Here is a 14,088-nt window from a genome sequence, read left to right as displayed (position 1 = left end):
ATTATCATCATTCCCTCCATTCTTGCTTCAGAAGTCTTCCAGTAACTCTCCTTGTATCTACTGTTATCAGACTATATTACAAATTGTCGCGTTAACTCTATTTATGATCCACTTTTTTATGACCTGATTATTATCATCATATCTTGATTGTTATAAGAACTTTATCTTACTTTACATCATTCTTCTTTATTATCCTATTTTATTAAATCATTTGACGTGTCTCAACTTCCCAGTTGGGTTTCTGGAAGATTATATGCTTATATATCTACATTATCTAAAGTGAAGTACAAGATAGAATTTTTTTCATTTGATTTATGGACTAAATTTGGTCTGTCATGATTGGTCTGACCCAGTCATCCCGGATTGCTACAGTCCAGCAAGAAGTTAACCAATTCGCCGAGGATAATAAACTTTATAATTTCCTTTTACTTCTCACTTAAGTTTCACTGATTCTTTTTCATGTAACCACAGCGGAAAATATGGAGTAACCGTAGTAATAGTTATCAATACGAAAAACTGAAGACTTTACTAATAAAGAAAAATAAATATTCCAGTGTTCGCTGAACCTTTGTGCGCCTGGATCTGTTTTATTATAATGGCTGCCGCTTTCAGTCGCTGGATATGTTCACCACTTATTCGTCACAGCTGACTATGTTATCAGCAGACAAAACATAATAATAATACGGTTAGTAAATTCATAAAATATATTTGAACATGCTAAGGACGCCACATTGCCCTGCTACTAAAAGTAGCGCAGGTTTAAGCTGTAGGAGCTTCTGGAAGAGGTCCTGACTAACATGAAAACTTTTTAGAGATGGTGGAATTACAAACACATACCACTATACCTTAGTCACAGAGGATCAGTCTTGCTGGAACTGGCCTTACCCACTACAAGGCGAAGCATCAACAGTGTACCTTAAAATCTTAGGTTTGTGGTAACATTTTCTCTGGGTCGATGACCTTTCTCCTCCAATCTTCTGCCTCACTACTGTTTTGCTGTGTTAGCTCATGGGACAGACAGACCCCTAGAAAGAGACGTGATTTTGGGTGATGTACTGTTTTTCTCGGGAAATATTCCTCAAGCAAATTTCCCCAGTTCTAGTTTCCCGCCCAACCTTTCCTTTCTTGCATAAAACCTTTCCTGTAACGAAGGTGGTTACCTTGATTGTCACGTCCTTGTTGCAAAGAATTATGAGGTGGCAATTGGGTGCAGCACCTTGGTAGGTAGGAAGACAAGGATCGTATCACCATGGGGTGACTCCTGATTGCAGGGGAAGGAGTAAGAGTTCCAAAACAGGCTAATTCCGCAACCGATGTTTAGTTGGTACGTGAAGGACAAGAAGCATTAATGCACCAGAAGTTGGGGCTCGGAAACTTCTAACACCTGAAGATGAAGGAGATTCCCTCATATCGTGGGACATCACCCTGGAGTGAAACAAAAGGATGTTTCTTCAAAACTAATCACCCTCGCAATCCTGTCATAATACTGGGTATTGGGAAAATATTAGGAATTATTCACCTGCCTCATACTACAGTATACACCATTAATAGACTTTAGCAAAATTTCTCAACTGCATTTCCAGTGAGAACTTACCCAGGTTGGGTTATTCCATCCACCACCTTTTTATGCTTGTTCAAAGTCTACTAGTTGCACTGAGATGTGGTAATGGATGACATACCTCACCTTTTCTACAGTTCAGCTTAAATATGTTGCCATTCATGTCATTGATGATTCTGATGAATCTGTAGGAAGCTTGTTTATATGGTGATCATCTAAACTTGAAGGAAATCTACTGGGGAAAGACATTTACCCCACAATATATATTACAAGAATCAGGCAGCGACAGTTCAAATCATATATTTTTATGTCAAGTTATTTTCATGCTGAGCACCCTTGTATCGTCATCCATCAGTATATTTCTTTGCAGTTGCTTTCATATTACATAGATATGCATATACAAAGGGAAATTTTATGCACTATTTATCTTCACATTAGGTATTTTAGTGCATAGTTCCTACACCCAAATTACTAAATGTACTTATTCATTTTTCCAAGATCATGTACCATGTTATGTAATGTAGCCTTTTATATTTTTCCAGATTAGAGGTCGTATGATTACACACCATCATTCGTCAGTATTTTGTGAAGGAAAATAATGAGCATGTCAGGCATAGGTGCCCTATGTCGTGAACTGGCAACCTTTACTCTCAAGACAAGATCATTTCAAGTTCCTGCTGCATTAACTAAATATTCCTTTCAGCAGGTAAGAGTTACTCATAGGTGAAAGAAAGAACACAGTCTTGTGGCAAATCATTTTGATATGATAGAAGTGGGCATGACAGAGTTAAAGGGTCATGGTACATTTGAATGGAATGGAGTGAAGGATGAGATCAAACTTACTGGAGAATGAAAATGACTATGTAAAGAAGGGTGTGGGACTTTGAAAAAAAAAAAAAATGAATGGCTTAAAAAATGCTTTGTTGCGTATTTGAGATGTGGATGCTGTTACAGAGGAATAAGAGGTCAGGAGAAAGCAGAGAAGGTATGGGGAGAGGAAGATGATAAACAGGAGATAAGAAAAGTAATTCTCATAATAAAAAGGGTGAATTAGATGGTAGAATAGAAATGAGGCAGCTCTCAAGGAACTTCGAATGTGTATGAAAAAGTGATTTGTGTCTCCAGAGCCTTTGAAAAGCTCCTTCACTTTCACTTTCTCAAGCACTAAGACTACCTTCTTTCTGATCACCAGTATGGAATTCACAGTGTTACGTGTTCTGGTGATAATCCCTCCACTGCGACTGACCTTTGGTCCTCCTCTCACAAGAACTTTAGCGAAGCTTTTGTCATGGCCCCAACATCTTTAAAGCATCTGGCAGGGTGTAGCATTAGTCTTTGCTTCCCAAACTTGCCTTCCTTTGTGCCATTCTGGTTCTCTGGGTTCCCTAATGCATAGCTTTCTTCTTGACCAGTCTCTTGCAGTTGTTCACATTGCTTACTCTCCTTCTCCCCATGAATTATCTTTTCTTTGAGCCTCTAACTCTCATCAGTCCCTCTAATAATTCCACTTTACACACATGAACCTAATGTACCTTCCCTCGCCTCCTTCAAATACACTTTCTTCATCTTGTACTGAACATGATTCCTCTCAGTTTGGACCTGTGCAACATCTTGGAGTGGTGGTGAACTGCAATTTAACCATTATCTCTTTCTAGGTGAAACTCATGTCCTCTGTTCAGCTTCAGAACACAACCCCAGGGCAGCACCACCAAGTGTGCAAGATCATGAATATGGCAAGAAAAGGTCATCAGTAGAGGAAGTGGCAGTCCTTTTACTTCTTCCACATAGTGTTTTGGGTTACCTAAGCCACCTGGTCTACTGCATGAAAGACCAATCCCATAGAAAGTTCAAGGAATTGGCTGAACACAACATACTGTGAGATTAAGTGAATCATTTTCAGAATTTGAATGGAAAAATACCAAAACCCAAACACTGCACTTGTAACTCAAACGACTCGGGTTGGAGACTCCTTGTAACCCAGAAAACTCGAGTTTGGTCCATAGACTTGGGTTTGAGCTGGCTTGTAGCCCCCAAAACACTTTAGTGTGGCCTAAAGACTTAGATTCAGGCTTGCTTGTAACCCAGGAAATCTGACTTTAGCCTAAATCCTTGGGTTGGAGACTACTTTTAAACCAGTAGGCTTGGGTGTGATTAGAATAAAAACCATAATGCCTTTTAGGCTATGATGTGTCATTCGAGTGTCAAACAACCCTGCCTTAGCTGTCTTCTTCCTTTACAGCCACTGACTGACAATTTTGGAATATACATATTTTTCTGTTTAATATGTACAGGATAAGATACATCAGGAGGGTTCTGCTGGCCTAAAATTTTGCATTGTGCATGTCATAATGTTTGTAAAATCTTTCCATTTGCAGGTCAGATGTATGAACATCCATTATGTTGATCAACCTGCACCAGGTGACAATAGAAATTACCGGTGTAAGGTGCACTTCCCAGAGGATGGCCAGTACACTGTCAAACCACTCAAAACTACCAAGCTAGGTGGACGTGACCCTAAGACAGGTATTTAGGGTGTACGAATTTCACTTTGTTATTAGTTCACTTTTAACCATATTCATTGCAAATTGTTAAAATTTGACGTTGATTGATTTTGTGACATCCATTTTTTCATGGCTGTGTATTGTATTTATTGATGGTGGGGTGATATGCAGTCATTAGGAAGTTAGGATTATAAGATTTTTTCTCATATCGGGTACTGAGATGCAGTTGAGATAAGAGGGCATAGAATGAAAGGAAGCACATATTGGCTTGCATGTTCATAATGTGGTAGCATGTACAATTCTAAACACTGCTTAAAAATTAGGGGTCAGAATGAAAGATTATTGAGGAAATAATTGTTTTTGAAAGCTTAAGAGATGTCACAAAAAAGCACACCTTAAACTCATTACACTTTGTCATTGTTTGCCATAGCTATAATTTGTCTTAGGTGCTTGAATAAGTTTATCTTAAAGTCAGTCTCAAGCCCAATAAGAGTCAAAACTTAGCCCTGCCTTTTGGCAAAATGGTAGGAGCAATAGATAAAAGGCAGTAGCATCAGGTACAGGAAGTAAACAGGCACTAATTTTAGCCAGGAGCATTAGGTAGTAGTAGGTAGGAACATTAGGTTGGGGCCTGTGGAAACACTGCACAAGAGTTGCCCTCTGCCTCTGATCTGTTGAGGGTGAAGCACCAAAGGCTAAGAGGCAACATTGGATTTCATCAGTTATGGAGACTCTTTTACCATGGCAAACCCCCTGAGGGAGTTCCCAGAGGGAATGGGCATCAGAGATGTAGATGGATGGATAGACACGAACCCTCACCTTACCAAAGTCACTTTATCCTTCACTTATACAGGAATCACAGTCCTAACATATATCTTGCCAGTTATACTAGAGATTGAACCATATTCCTCTTTAGTCATTGTTCATTTTCACTTGACCTTTATACACTGAAAAAATACTGCCCTTCTTCAATCATCAGTCACTAAATAAAATATAACATCTACAGAAACAATATCCAATTTGTCTTAGTTTTTACCTTTTTTAAACAGGTCGCATTATTGTGGGTACAATGGGGGGTGGAGCAAAACGAAATTATCGCTGGATTGACATGTTTAGAAGTGGACCCACTGATGGTACTTTCTTGGAAGAAAGAGTCTTGAACATTCTGTATGACCCTAATCGTTCAGCTCGTATTGCACTTGTAGGAGGAGGAGATAAGTTACGGTAAGAGTTTGGAAATTATGTTTAATACAAGTTATCAATGTCTAAAATAACTAGGACTCATGTCAGATGCTGAAGAGCCTTCACCTCTGTGCAATTACTCCAGTAACACAAATGAATGATCTATCCTTGCTTGGAATATTGCTTCTGTAGTTTAAAGCCATCTGACTTACCAACTCTTCTTGTTTGATTTCAGAACTTACCCCACTTTCCATTCACCATGCTGTTGGTTTTTATCCCTCTTCTCTAGATAATACCTTGGTTTCTGCTTCTGAGAGCTGACTGACTTCATGTCTGCCATCAGGTAGACCATGTATCACTGATCAAGCCACAACCAAATAAAATTACAGTGTGGTCATTAGCAAGTCAAGTTGAGGTGGTCACATTGTCTTAAATTCTTCTCTTTTCCCTTACTTCTTTGCTTTTTCTTTTCCATTCAAGGCCTGGCTTCGATGAAGACTCCTGTCCATGACTGCAGCCTGTGACATGAAAGAAACAGAAAAAAATACATATTTATACAAACCTTTCAGCATTTAAGAGCTGGCTCCCTCCATGCCATTGCCATTAGCTAGACAGCACAATACTTGGCAGGCCACTGTCTCACAAGAGTACTGTGGGGCCATTGGTATCTTACATTTAAAACAGAGAAGGAGCTTACCCTAAATTCTACCCATATAAGCATTATACTGAGATTTAGTGCATATATAATTTGCTCTTCACTACCTCGCTGATGCAGGAAACAGTAATTATGTATAATGAATAAAAAGATAATTTACTCATAAGCAAAAAGGATAATTATCTCTAATGCACCATATGAAAGACTTAGTTTGTCCAACTGATCATGGAGGATAAATCGCATCACTTGTAGTAGCTTTTAACGTATGAAGGAATTGTAGTCAGTTAACCTCAAATTTTTCAAAATACATTAGTTGTATAGAAGTAGTGTTCAGAACAGCCAAGCATATCAGTTTACCCTTTTAATTCATCAGGTACATCATAGCTACGGAAAATATGAAGAGTGGGGATCTCATCAGAACGTCCAGCTATATACCAAAAAATGCAGGTAAATATAACTTTGCACTTATTATTCATATTTGCCTTTATCAGAGACTGCAATAATGTAGGCTCATTTATCTTTATATATTATTATTTCCCTATCTTGTATTATATAATTAAATATAGTTGCCTATGTTTAGTCGTTTTCTCATACTGCTCTGGGAAAGGTTTTCTTCTCTATGTATGAATAAGCACAGGAAATGCATTGCATGATTTAAGTGCTTTTATGCACATTAGGTCTGTTAAACTGTATGTATGCTTTATTATTGAGAGCCTACAGAGAAAAGTTGGCTTATATTTTACTTGTTGTACATTTTGTAATGCTGGACTTTCCTCCCTCTCTCTATAGCTCCTACCATTCTTCCTGAGTTGACTTCCAGCCTCCCTACAGTTTTGCCTATATCTATCTGCCTTATCCCAGTAAATATGATTCCTAAAAGGATGCCCAAAGATTGAAAAAGAAATGAGAATATTACTAAGTTGATCTGGTAGGTTAGATCAAAATATTTATGAATCCCTGGGAATAAGGCAGAAAGAATACTACCCACATATTGGTTCTCAGTGAATGTAGGTTTGCGGCAGGGGTGTGTGATGTCTCCATGGTTGTTTAATTTGTTTATGGATGGGGTTGTTAGGGAGGTGAATGCAAGAGTTTTGGAAAGAGAGGCAAGTATGAAGTCTGTTGGGGATGAGAGAGCTTGGGAAGTTAGTCAGTTGTTGTTCGCTGATGATACAGTGCTGGTGGCTGATTCATGTGAGAAACTGCAGAAGCTGGTGACTGAGTTTGGTAAAGTGTGTGAAAGAAGAAAGTTAAGAGTAAATGTGAATAAGAGCAAGGTTATTAGGTACAGTAGGGTTGAGGGTCAAGTCAATTGGGAGGTGTTTGAATGGAGAAAAACTGGAGGAAGTGAAGTGTTTTAGATATCTGGGAGTGGATCTGGCAGCGGATGGAACCATGGAAGCGGAAGTGGATCATAGGGTGGGGGAGGGGGCGAAAATTCTGGGAGCCTTGAAGAATGTGTGGAAGTCGAGAACATTATCTCGGAAAGAAAAAATGAGTATGTTTGAAGGAATAGTGGTTCCAACAATGTTGTATGGTTGCGAGGCGTGGGCTATGGATAGAGTTGTGCGCAGGAGGATGGATGTGCTGGAAATGAGATGTTTGAGGACAATGTGTGGTGTGAGGTGGTTTGATCGAGTAAGTAACGTAAGGGTAAGAGAGATGTGTGGAAATAAAAAGAGCGTGGTTGAGAGAGCAGAAGAGGGTGTTTTGAAATGGTTTGGGCACATGGAGAGAATGAGTGAGGAAAGATTGACCAAGAGGATATATGTGTCAGAGGTGGAGGGAACGAGGAGAAGAGGGAGACCAAATTGGAGGTGGAAAGATGGAGTGAAAAAGATTTTGTGTGATCGGGGCCTGAACATGCAGGAGGGTGAAAGGAGGGCAAGGAATAGAGTGAATTGGAGTGATGTGGTATACCGGGGTTGACGTGCTGTCAGTGGATTAAAGCGGGGCATGTGAAGCGTCTGGGGTAAACCATGGAAAGCTGTGTAGGTATGTATATTTTGTGTGTGTGGACGTATGTATATACATGTGTATGGGGGTGGGTTGGGCCATTTCTTTCGTCTGTTTCCTTGCGCTACCTCGCAAACGTGGGAGACAGCGACAAAGCAAAAAAAAAAAAAAATATATGCTCTACGTGGGGGAACAAATAGAGCAAGAGTGTACAGAAGGGTAGTCATACCAGTGTGTTTAAGGAATGATATTCTGGCTGTATTGTAATGAGAAAAATGTATGAGGCTGTATGTTTTGAGTGTGGGGAATACCATTTTGGGATTAAGATACACAAATATAAATTTTTTTCTTTTTTCAGTGCGGCCAAAGGAAGGTGATGCTTATCCTGTTGGTGCTTTACCTAAATCAACAATAGTAAATTGCTTGGAGTGTCGGCCTGGTGAAGGTGGAAAGTGAGTAGTAGGACATTACATTGCTGAATTTAGAAACAAAATTTAGGATTGACACTTACCTAAAGGAAAAGTCAAGACTTATTGCTGTCTGGTAAGATAAGCACCTGCCACCTTTTTAAATGAATAATGAATGTGTTTGTAGAATAAAAGACATCCAAAATGCCACTGAAATTTATAGATGATGATAAATGCTGTTGCTTGTAAATTTCAGACATATTTTGTTGTGCTCAATGAGATCCGTAAAGCCTCTAAGATTATTATTTAGACATTGGCTTCAAGTTAGACTCCTTTGCTACAAAATTTGAGTTTATAGGGCTGGTGTTCTTCCACTGGGCTAACCAGGCATAAAAGTTAGCCTGGTGTAGGGTTCAAATTCACGAGTGGTGTTCTACCACTGAGCTAACCAGACATAAAATTTAGCCCCGAGTAGGGTTCGAATCCATGACTGACTTAACCAGACTGGTTTGTGTACAACAGTATAAGTCATGCCTAACACTATCTTACAAACCATATTCATTTCTGTTTTTAAATGTAAGTATCAGAAGATTACTAACTGTATCTCTTCCTAGAGCATGGAAATACCAATCTCCATATTTGTTAGATCACGTCATCATTATACAAGAAGCTCAAATGCAAGGTAGGAGAATGAATACTGTTTTTCTTGGCTTTCCTAGGTCATTTGATAAAAATAATTACAGACGTTTGTCAAAGTAGCAAAACAATACCTAGAGGCTAAACTAGCAGTATGGATACAAGAACCTCATAACAAACAGAAAACTCGAATAATTAGGAAGCCATTTCGTTTGATATGGAAGGTATAATATCATTATACAAAATTTTAATCTGACATAAATTCCCCTCTCTCTGAAAAGAGAAAATTAAGTCTTCAAACCTTGTTCAACCCTTTTGCCACATAATTAGATTTCATGGTCTGTTCTTAAGGTATTGTTGAGTCATGAATAAATGAAATGTCATTTTCTGTTTTACTGGTCTGTCTTGTTTATAACAAAGTTAATACATTTCCAAGGTAAATGGGGTTTCTTTTCTCAACCAGCACTGAAGTCCCCCTTCTGACTAAAGTTCTGTACTGCATCAGGTTTGATTCAAGCACTCACAACGAAGCTGTGGTGGTGATGGTGACAGAGGGAGCTGTGGGGTAAAGGGGAGAGGCAAGGGAGAGGGCTGTGACAGTGTGGGTGGAGAACAAAGGGAGCTGTTGTGGTGTAATGAGGAAAGGAGGGAGTAGTGGTGGTGGTGTGCATGGGGGAGGAAGAGAGCTCTGGCGGCATGGCTCAAGGAAAGAGGAGCAGTGGTGGTATGGACAGGGTAGGTAGGAAGCTGTGATGATATGGGTGACGAAGGAGGGGAGCAGTGGTATTGTGTGTGAAGGAAGGGTGCTGTGGTGATGTGGGTGGGGAAGGAAGGAAGAAGCTGTGGTGTGTGTGGAGAAAGAAGGGAGCACTGGTTGTATGGGTGACATTCATACTTGGTGTAGCAGTAGCATATGAAGTGCATGTTGTTTGTCAACATACAAGTCAAGTGATGAACACAATGCACTAGCCCTGCCACCATAGAAAAATCTCACCATAGTTACTCATAGATAGGTATGTACACTAAGGTGCCATTTGTTTGGAGATGCCCTTAGTATTATTGTTCAGATGTCACCATTTCTTTCTTCTTTGAAATATCATCATTTAAAATGTCTGAATGCATTTTCTCATCCATGCAGGTTGTTAAAGGCTGCTGGTACAGGAGGAGTAATCATGAGGAAGATAGCTAACAAAATTATTGTGCAGTTACCAACAAAGAGAGAAATTGCTCTTGATCCACAATGTATGGCAACTGTTGGTATGTACTTAACATCCTTAGAATTATTGATCTGCTCAGTAAATTTTATATCTAAGGTAGGTTTTAGTTGACATTCATTTTCTGTCGAGATTTTAGCATTAATTGTTAGTCACTTTGAAGTTAGTTCATTGTGTTATGAAGGGCACCAATGTGCTAGTTAGAAATACCATGATTTATTGCTAAATTCCAGTTTGGTACATGTAAAAAAAAAGTTTTCCAACTTTGCATGAAAAGTGTTGTCATGTACACCTGCACACTTGCATTACAGCTAAGCTTATCTGAAATTTCTTCCTCACATTGTAATCTTATCTTCAGTCATCAGTGTATTAGGCAGCTGTCAGTTGTAAACTTTTTGTCTGTGTTTCCAGTGGATAGACTTGGTAGATATCATTGAAAATTCAAAAGATATAGATATAGATATGGATAGAGTTGTGCGCAGGAGGGTGGATGTGCTGGAAATGAGATGTTTGAGGACAATGTGTGGTGTGAGGTGGTTTGATCAAGTAAGTAATGTAAGGGTAAGAGAGATGTGTGGAAATAAAAAGAGCGTGGTTGAGAGAGCAGAAGAGGGTGTTTTGAAATGGTTTGGGCACATGGAGAGAATGAGCGAGGAAAGATTGACCAAGAGGATATATGTGTCGGAGGTGGAGGGAACGAGGAGAAGTGGGAGACCAAATTGGAGGTGGAAAGATGGAGTGAAAAAGATTTTGAGTGACTGGGGCCTGAACATGCAGGAGGGTGACAGGCGGGCAAGGAATAGAGTGAATTGGATCGATGTGGTATCCCAGGGTTGACGTGCTGTCAGTGGATTGAATCAGGGCATGTGAAGTGTCTGGGGTAAACCATGGAAAGTTGTGTGGGGCCTGGAGGTGGAAAGGGAGCTGTGGTTTCGGGCATTATTGCATGACAGCTAGAGACTGAGTGTGAACGAATGGGGCCTTTGTTGTCTTTTCCTAGCACTACCTCGCACACATGAGGGGGGAGGGGGATGGTATTCATGTGTGGCAAGGTGGCGATGGGAATGAATAAAGGCAGACAGTGTGAATTGTGTGCATGGGTATATATGTATGTGTCTGTGTGTGTATATATATGTGTACATTGAGATGTATAGGTATGTATATTTGCATGTGTGGACGTGTATGTATATACATGTGTATGGGGGTGGGTTGGGCCATTTCTTTCATCTGTTTCCTTGCGCTACCTCGCAAACACGGGAGACAGCGACAAAGCAAAATAAATAAAATAAATAGAAATAGAATGAGCAAATGTTAAAAGTAGTTTGCAGTTATCAACCTCCCAGAGAGGTGCTACTCTTCTCACTGAATGTTAAAAGGAAACCCAGGATCACCTGACACCCTTCGTGTCATAATTGCTGGGCTTACTTTACCTTCCTCAGACCTATTACACTAAACTGTCATCTTTGCAGAATAATGGAGAAATACTTAACAACTGATTGGTTTGTTAACTTCAAAAAATATCTTCAATCCATCCCAGTAAGGTTTCAGAAAGCTTTGATTTACCACAAACCTATTAGTAATACAAATATCGTGTAACATTCAGAAAAGATTTGCTAATCATCATACAATAGCAGTGTTCTCTGATTTCAAGAAAGCCTTTGATACTACTTGGAGATTTGGTTTCAAAAAGGCACTTCCAAAAAATGGGCCTTCAAGGTATGCAGTATAAAAGTTTATTCAACAGTTTTTGCAGCAAAAAATTGAAGATGAGGCTTGTTAGTGAGTATTCAACAATTCCCACAGGTAGAATGTATGCCACAGGGCATCATGTTAATTGCTACTTGCTTCATTGCTTCCGTAAATAATGATATAAACACTATTCCAGTGGATATTGAATCATCCCGATTTCTGAAGTTGCTGAAAGACGTTTGCAAACTGCTGTTGATAAGGGTATGCATTGGGCAGATAAGTCTGGTTTTAATTTCTCGGAAAAAAAAAACTATAGTTATGCATTTTACAAGATAAAAGAAAAAGATTAGCAATTCCTCTGGTATTGTTCAAGGGCATTCCATACGAAGAGAATGCAAATTTTTTGGCATGACTGATAAAAGATTGACATAGGCCCCTCTTACTAATAGCCTCAAAAGTATAGTGACTGAGTCACAAAACATTTAGAGGGGACAACATGCTGTCAATGAAATGAACCAGTGCATATGAAGCATTTGGGAGAAACCATAGGAAGGTCTGTGAATTCTGGTTATGGATAAGGGGCTGTGATTTTGGTGCATTATACATGACAGAGTGGATGTAAGCACCTGATGCCATTTCTTTGTCTTTTCCTGGAGCTACCTTGCTAATGGAGGAAACTGTGAACATGTGTGAAAAAAGTTTCATTTACACATTTTTTTCTATAAAGGCTCCAGTCTTGGACAAAAGTCCACATCAAGGCCAGACCTTTGTTGAAACACAAAATAAGTTAATGAAGGGGGAAAAAAAGGGATGAGGAATGGTATTTAAAAACTTTGGAGGAAGTGAAAAAGCTGTCTTTTAAAATAAGATATTTTAATGAGGTGTGTTTTATGAAGGTCAGTCTCACAGAGAATGTCATCAAAAATTAATCTCAGTTTTCAAAGATTTGTTAATTCTATAAATACTTTTTAATCCAGTGTTACCCAGTAATTGTTGTGGCTGGCTACTGTGAGGATTTGCATCATTATAAAACTCATGGAACATTGAACTTTGTCTTTCAGCAGCAAGTATGCCATTGTCCACATCGTAGAATTCAGCTTGTGTATTTGAGAGAATAATGTATACTTTTGCTTTCCCTTTAATTTAAGTATAGTGCATTAAAAAGTCACTTCATATTGCTTTTCAGGGAGAGTGTCTAATGTAGGTCATGGAAAAGAACATGTTGGCTCAGCCCAAAGGAGACGATGGCTTGGGAGACGGCCAGCATCTGGCCTTTGGCAGCGGAAAACTGGCTACCATGGGCGTAAGATTCGTCCATTGCCCCCAGTAAAGTCTTATGGCCCACCCAAATCTGAATTACCAATTATGAGGTTTACTTTAAAATGTGAGGGTCCACCACGAACAGTTATTCCCTCTACAGATCGTGTAACATGAATCATTTAGGTACAGGGTAATGTGCTCCAATTAAAGCACTTAGTTATCCCAGTGTGTAATTACCTATATGTATAGTACAGGGAGGGAGTTCTACACCCTTTGGGTATTATGGGCAAAAGATTTATCTTCTACTCAAAATAAAATCTTACTGCCCACCATAATCTAAGTTATCAATCATGAGATTTACTTAAGTGGTGAAGGTCCACCATGACCAGTTATTCCTTGAACAAATTGTGTAATACGAATTGTGTGGATACTGGATGGTGCTGTGTTCTAAATAAAGCAATGTTGTTTATGTGTGTGTAATTATCTATTTGTATAGTACTGGGAGGTAGTGTGACACCCTTGGGGCACTATATCTTCAACTTTCTTTACTTTTATAAAGAAATTTCCAAGTAGCAATTTCGAGCTCTTAGTATTTAATAAGAAATGGTAACACTTTTGTGCCATTATCTACTGTCAAAAAAATATTAAAATGTCCTATCCAATTCATGGAGCAAGTGCAATTTTAAACCATACTGCCTTAGTGGAGGGATAATTTTCCCTTTGGTATTATATGAATAACCTGGCCTGCTCCAAATTATCATAAATGGAGCAGGCAAGTGTCAAACTTACTATCAAAAAGACTGATAATATTATTTCATCCTAGCAGCACAAGCAAACTGACAGCCAACCCTCCTTAACTGATAAGAGATGGGGAGCATCCCTCAGTTCTATAATAAGGGAGGAGGAGCAACTCTTACTTATCTCAAAGGAATGGGGAGCCAGATGACATGTTAAGATTCTTTGTAGGAGTGGTGGCAGGTGATGGCACAGTGTTGGTGGCAGAGATGGTGACATAGGCAGTAGATGAGTT

The 14,088-nt window shown here is 39.2% G+C and overlaps 2 protein-coding genes across 3 annotated transcripts in view; one reads left to right on the top strand and one right to left on the bottom strand.

The window, feature by feature from the left end:
- The first annotated feature begins 529 nt into the window (after positions 1-529).
- On the top strand, positions 530-13,527 carry mRpL2 (mitochondrial ribosomal protein L2). 2 transcript variants are annotated; one of them, XM_071685163.1, is made up of 8 exons: positions 530-685; positions 2,101-2,264; positions 3,934-4,081; positions 5,109-5,283; positions 6,270-6,343; positions 8,211-8,304; positions 10,034-10,152; positions 12,985-13,527. In XM_071685163.1, exons 2-8 carry the CDS (start codon positions 2,157-2,159, stop codon positions 13,230-13,232), a joined length of 966 nt encoding a protein of 321 aa, XP_071541264.1. In that variant the 5' UTR covers positions 530-685; positions 2,101-2,156; the 3' UTR covers positions 13,233-13,527. The 2 variants fall into 2 exon arrangements, with proteins under 2 accessions (XP_071541264.1, XP_071541265.1); XM_071685164.1 differs by lacking the exon at positions 530-685 and adding an exon at positions 802-928.
- Ns3 (nucleostemin 3) overlaps positions 4,399-14,088 on the bottom strand; it is a 30,435-nt gene continuing 20,745 nt past the window's right edge. Inside the window, exon 12 of the mRNA XM_071685162.1 lies at positions 4,399-5,759. The gene's annotated coding sequence lies outside the window, so the exon portion shown is untranslated. The remainder of the gene's footprint in view (positions 5,760-14,088) is intronic.

Source organism: Panulirus ornatus, chromosome 39 (assembly GCF_036320965.1).
Source record: "Panulirus ornatus isolate Po-2019 chromosome 39, ASM3632096v1, whole genome shotgun sequence".
Lineage (NCBI taxonomy): Eukaryota > Metazoa > Arthropoda > Malacostraca > Decapoda > Palinuridae > Panulirus > Panulirus ornatus.
This window is presented reverse-complemented; position numbering and strand designations above follow the sequence as displayed.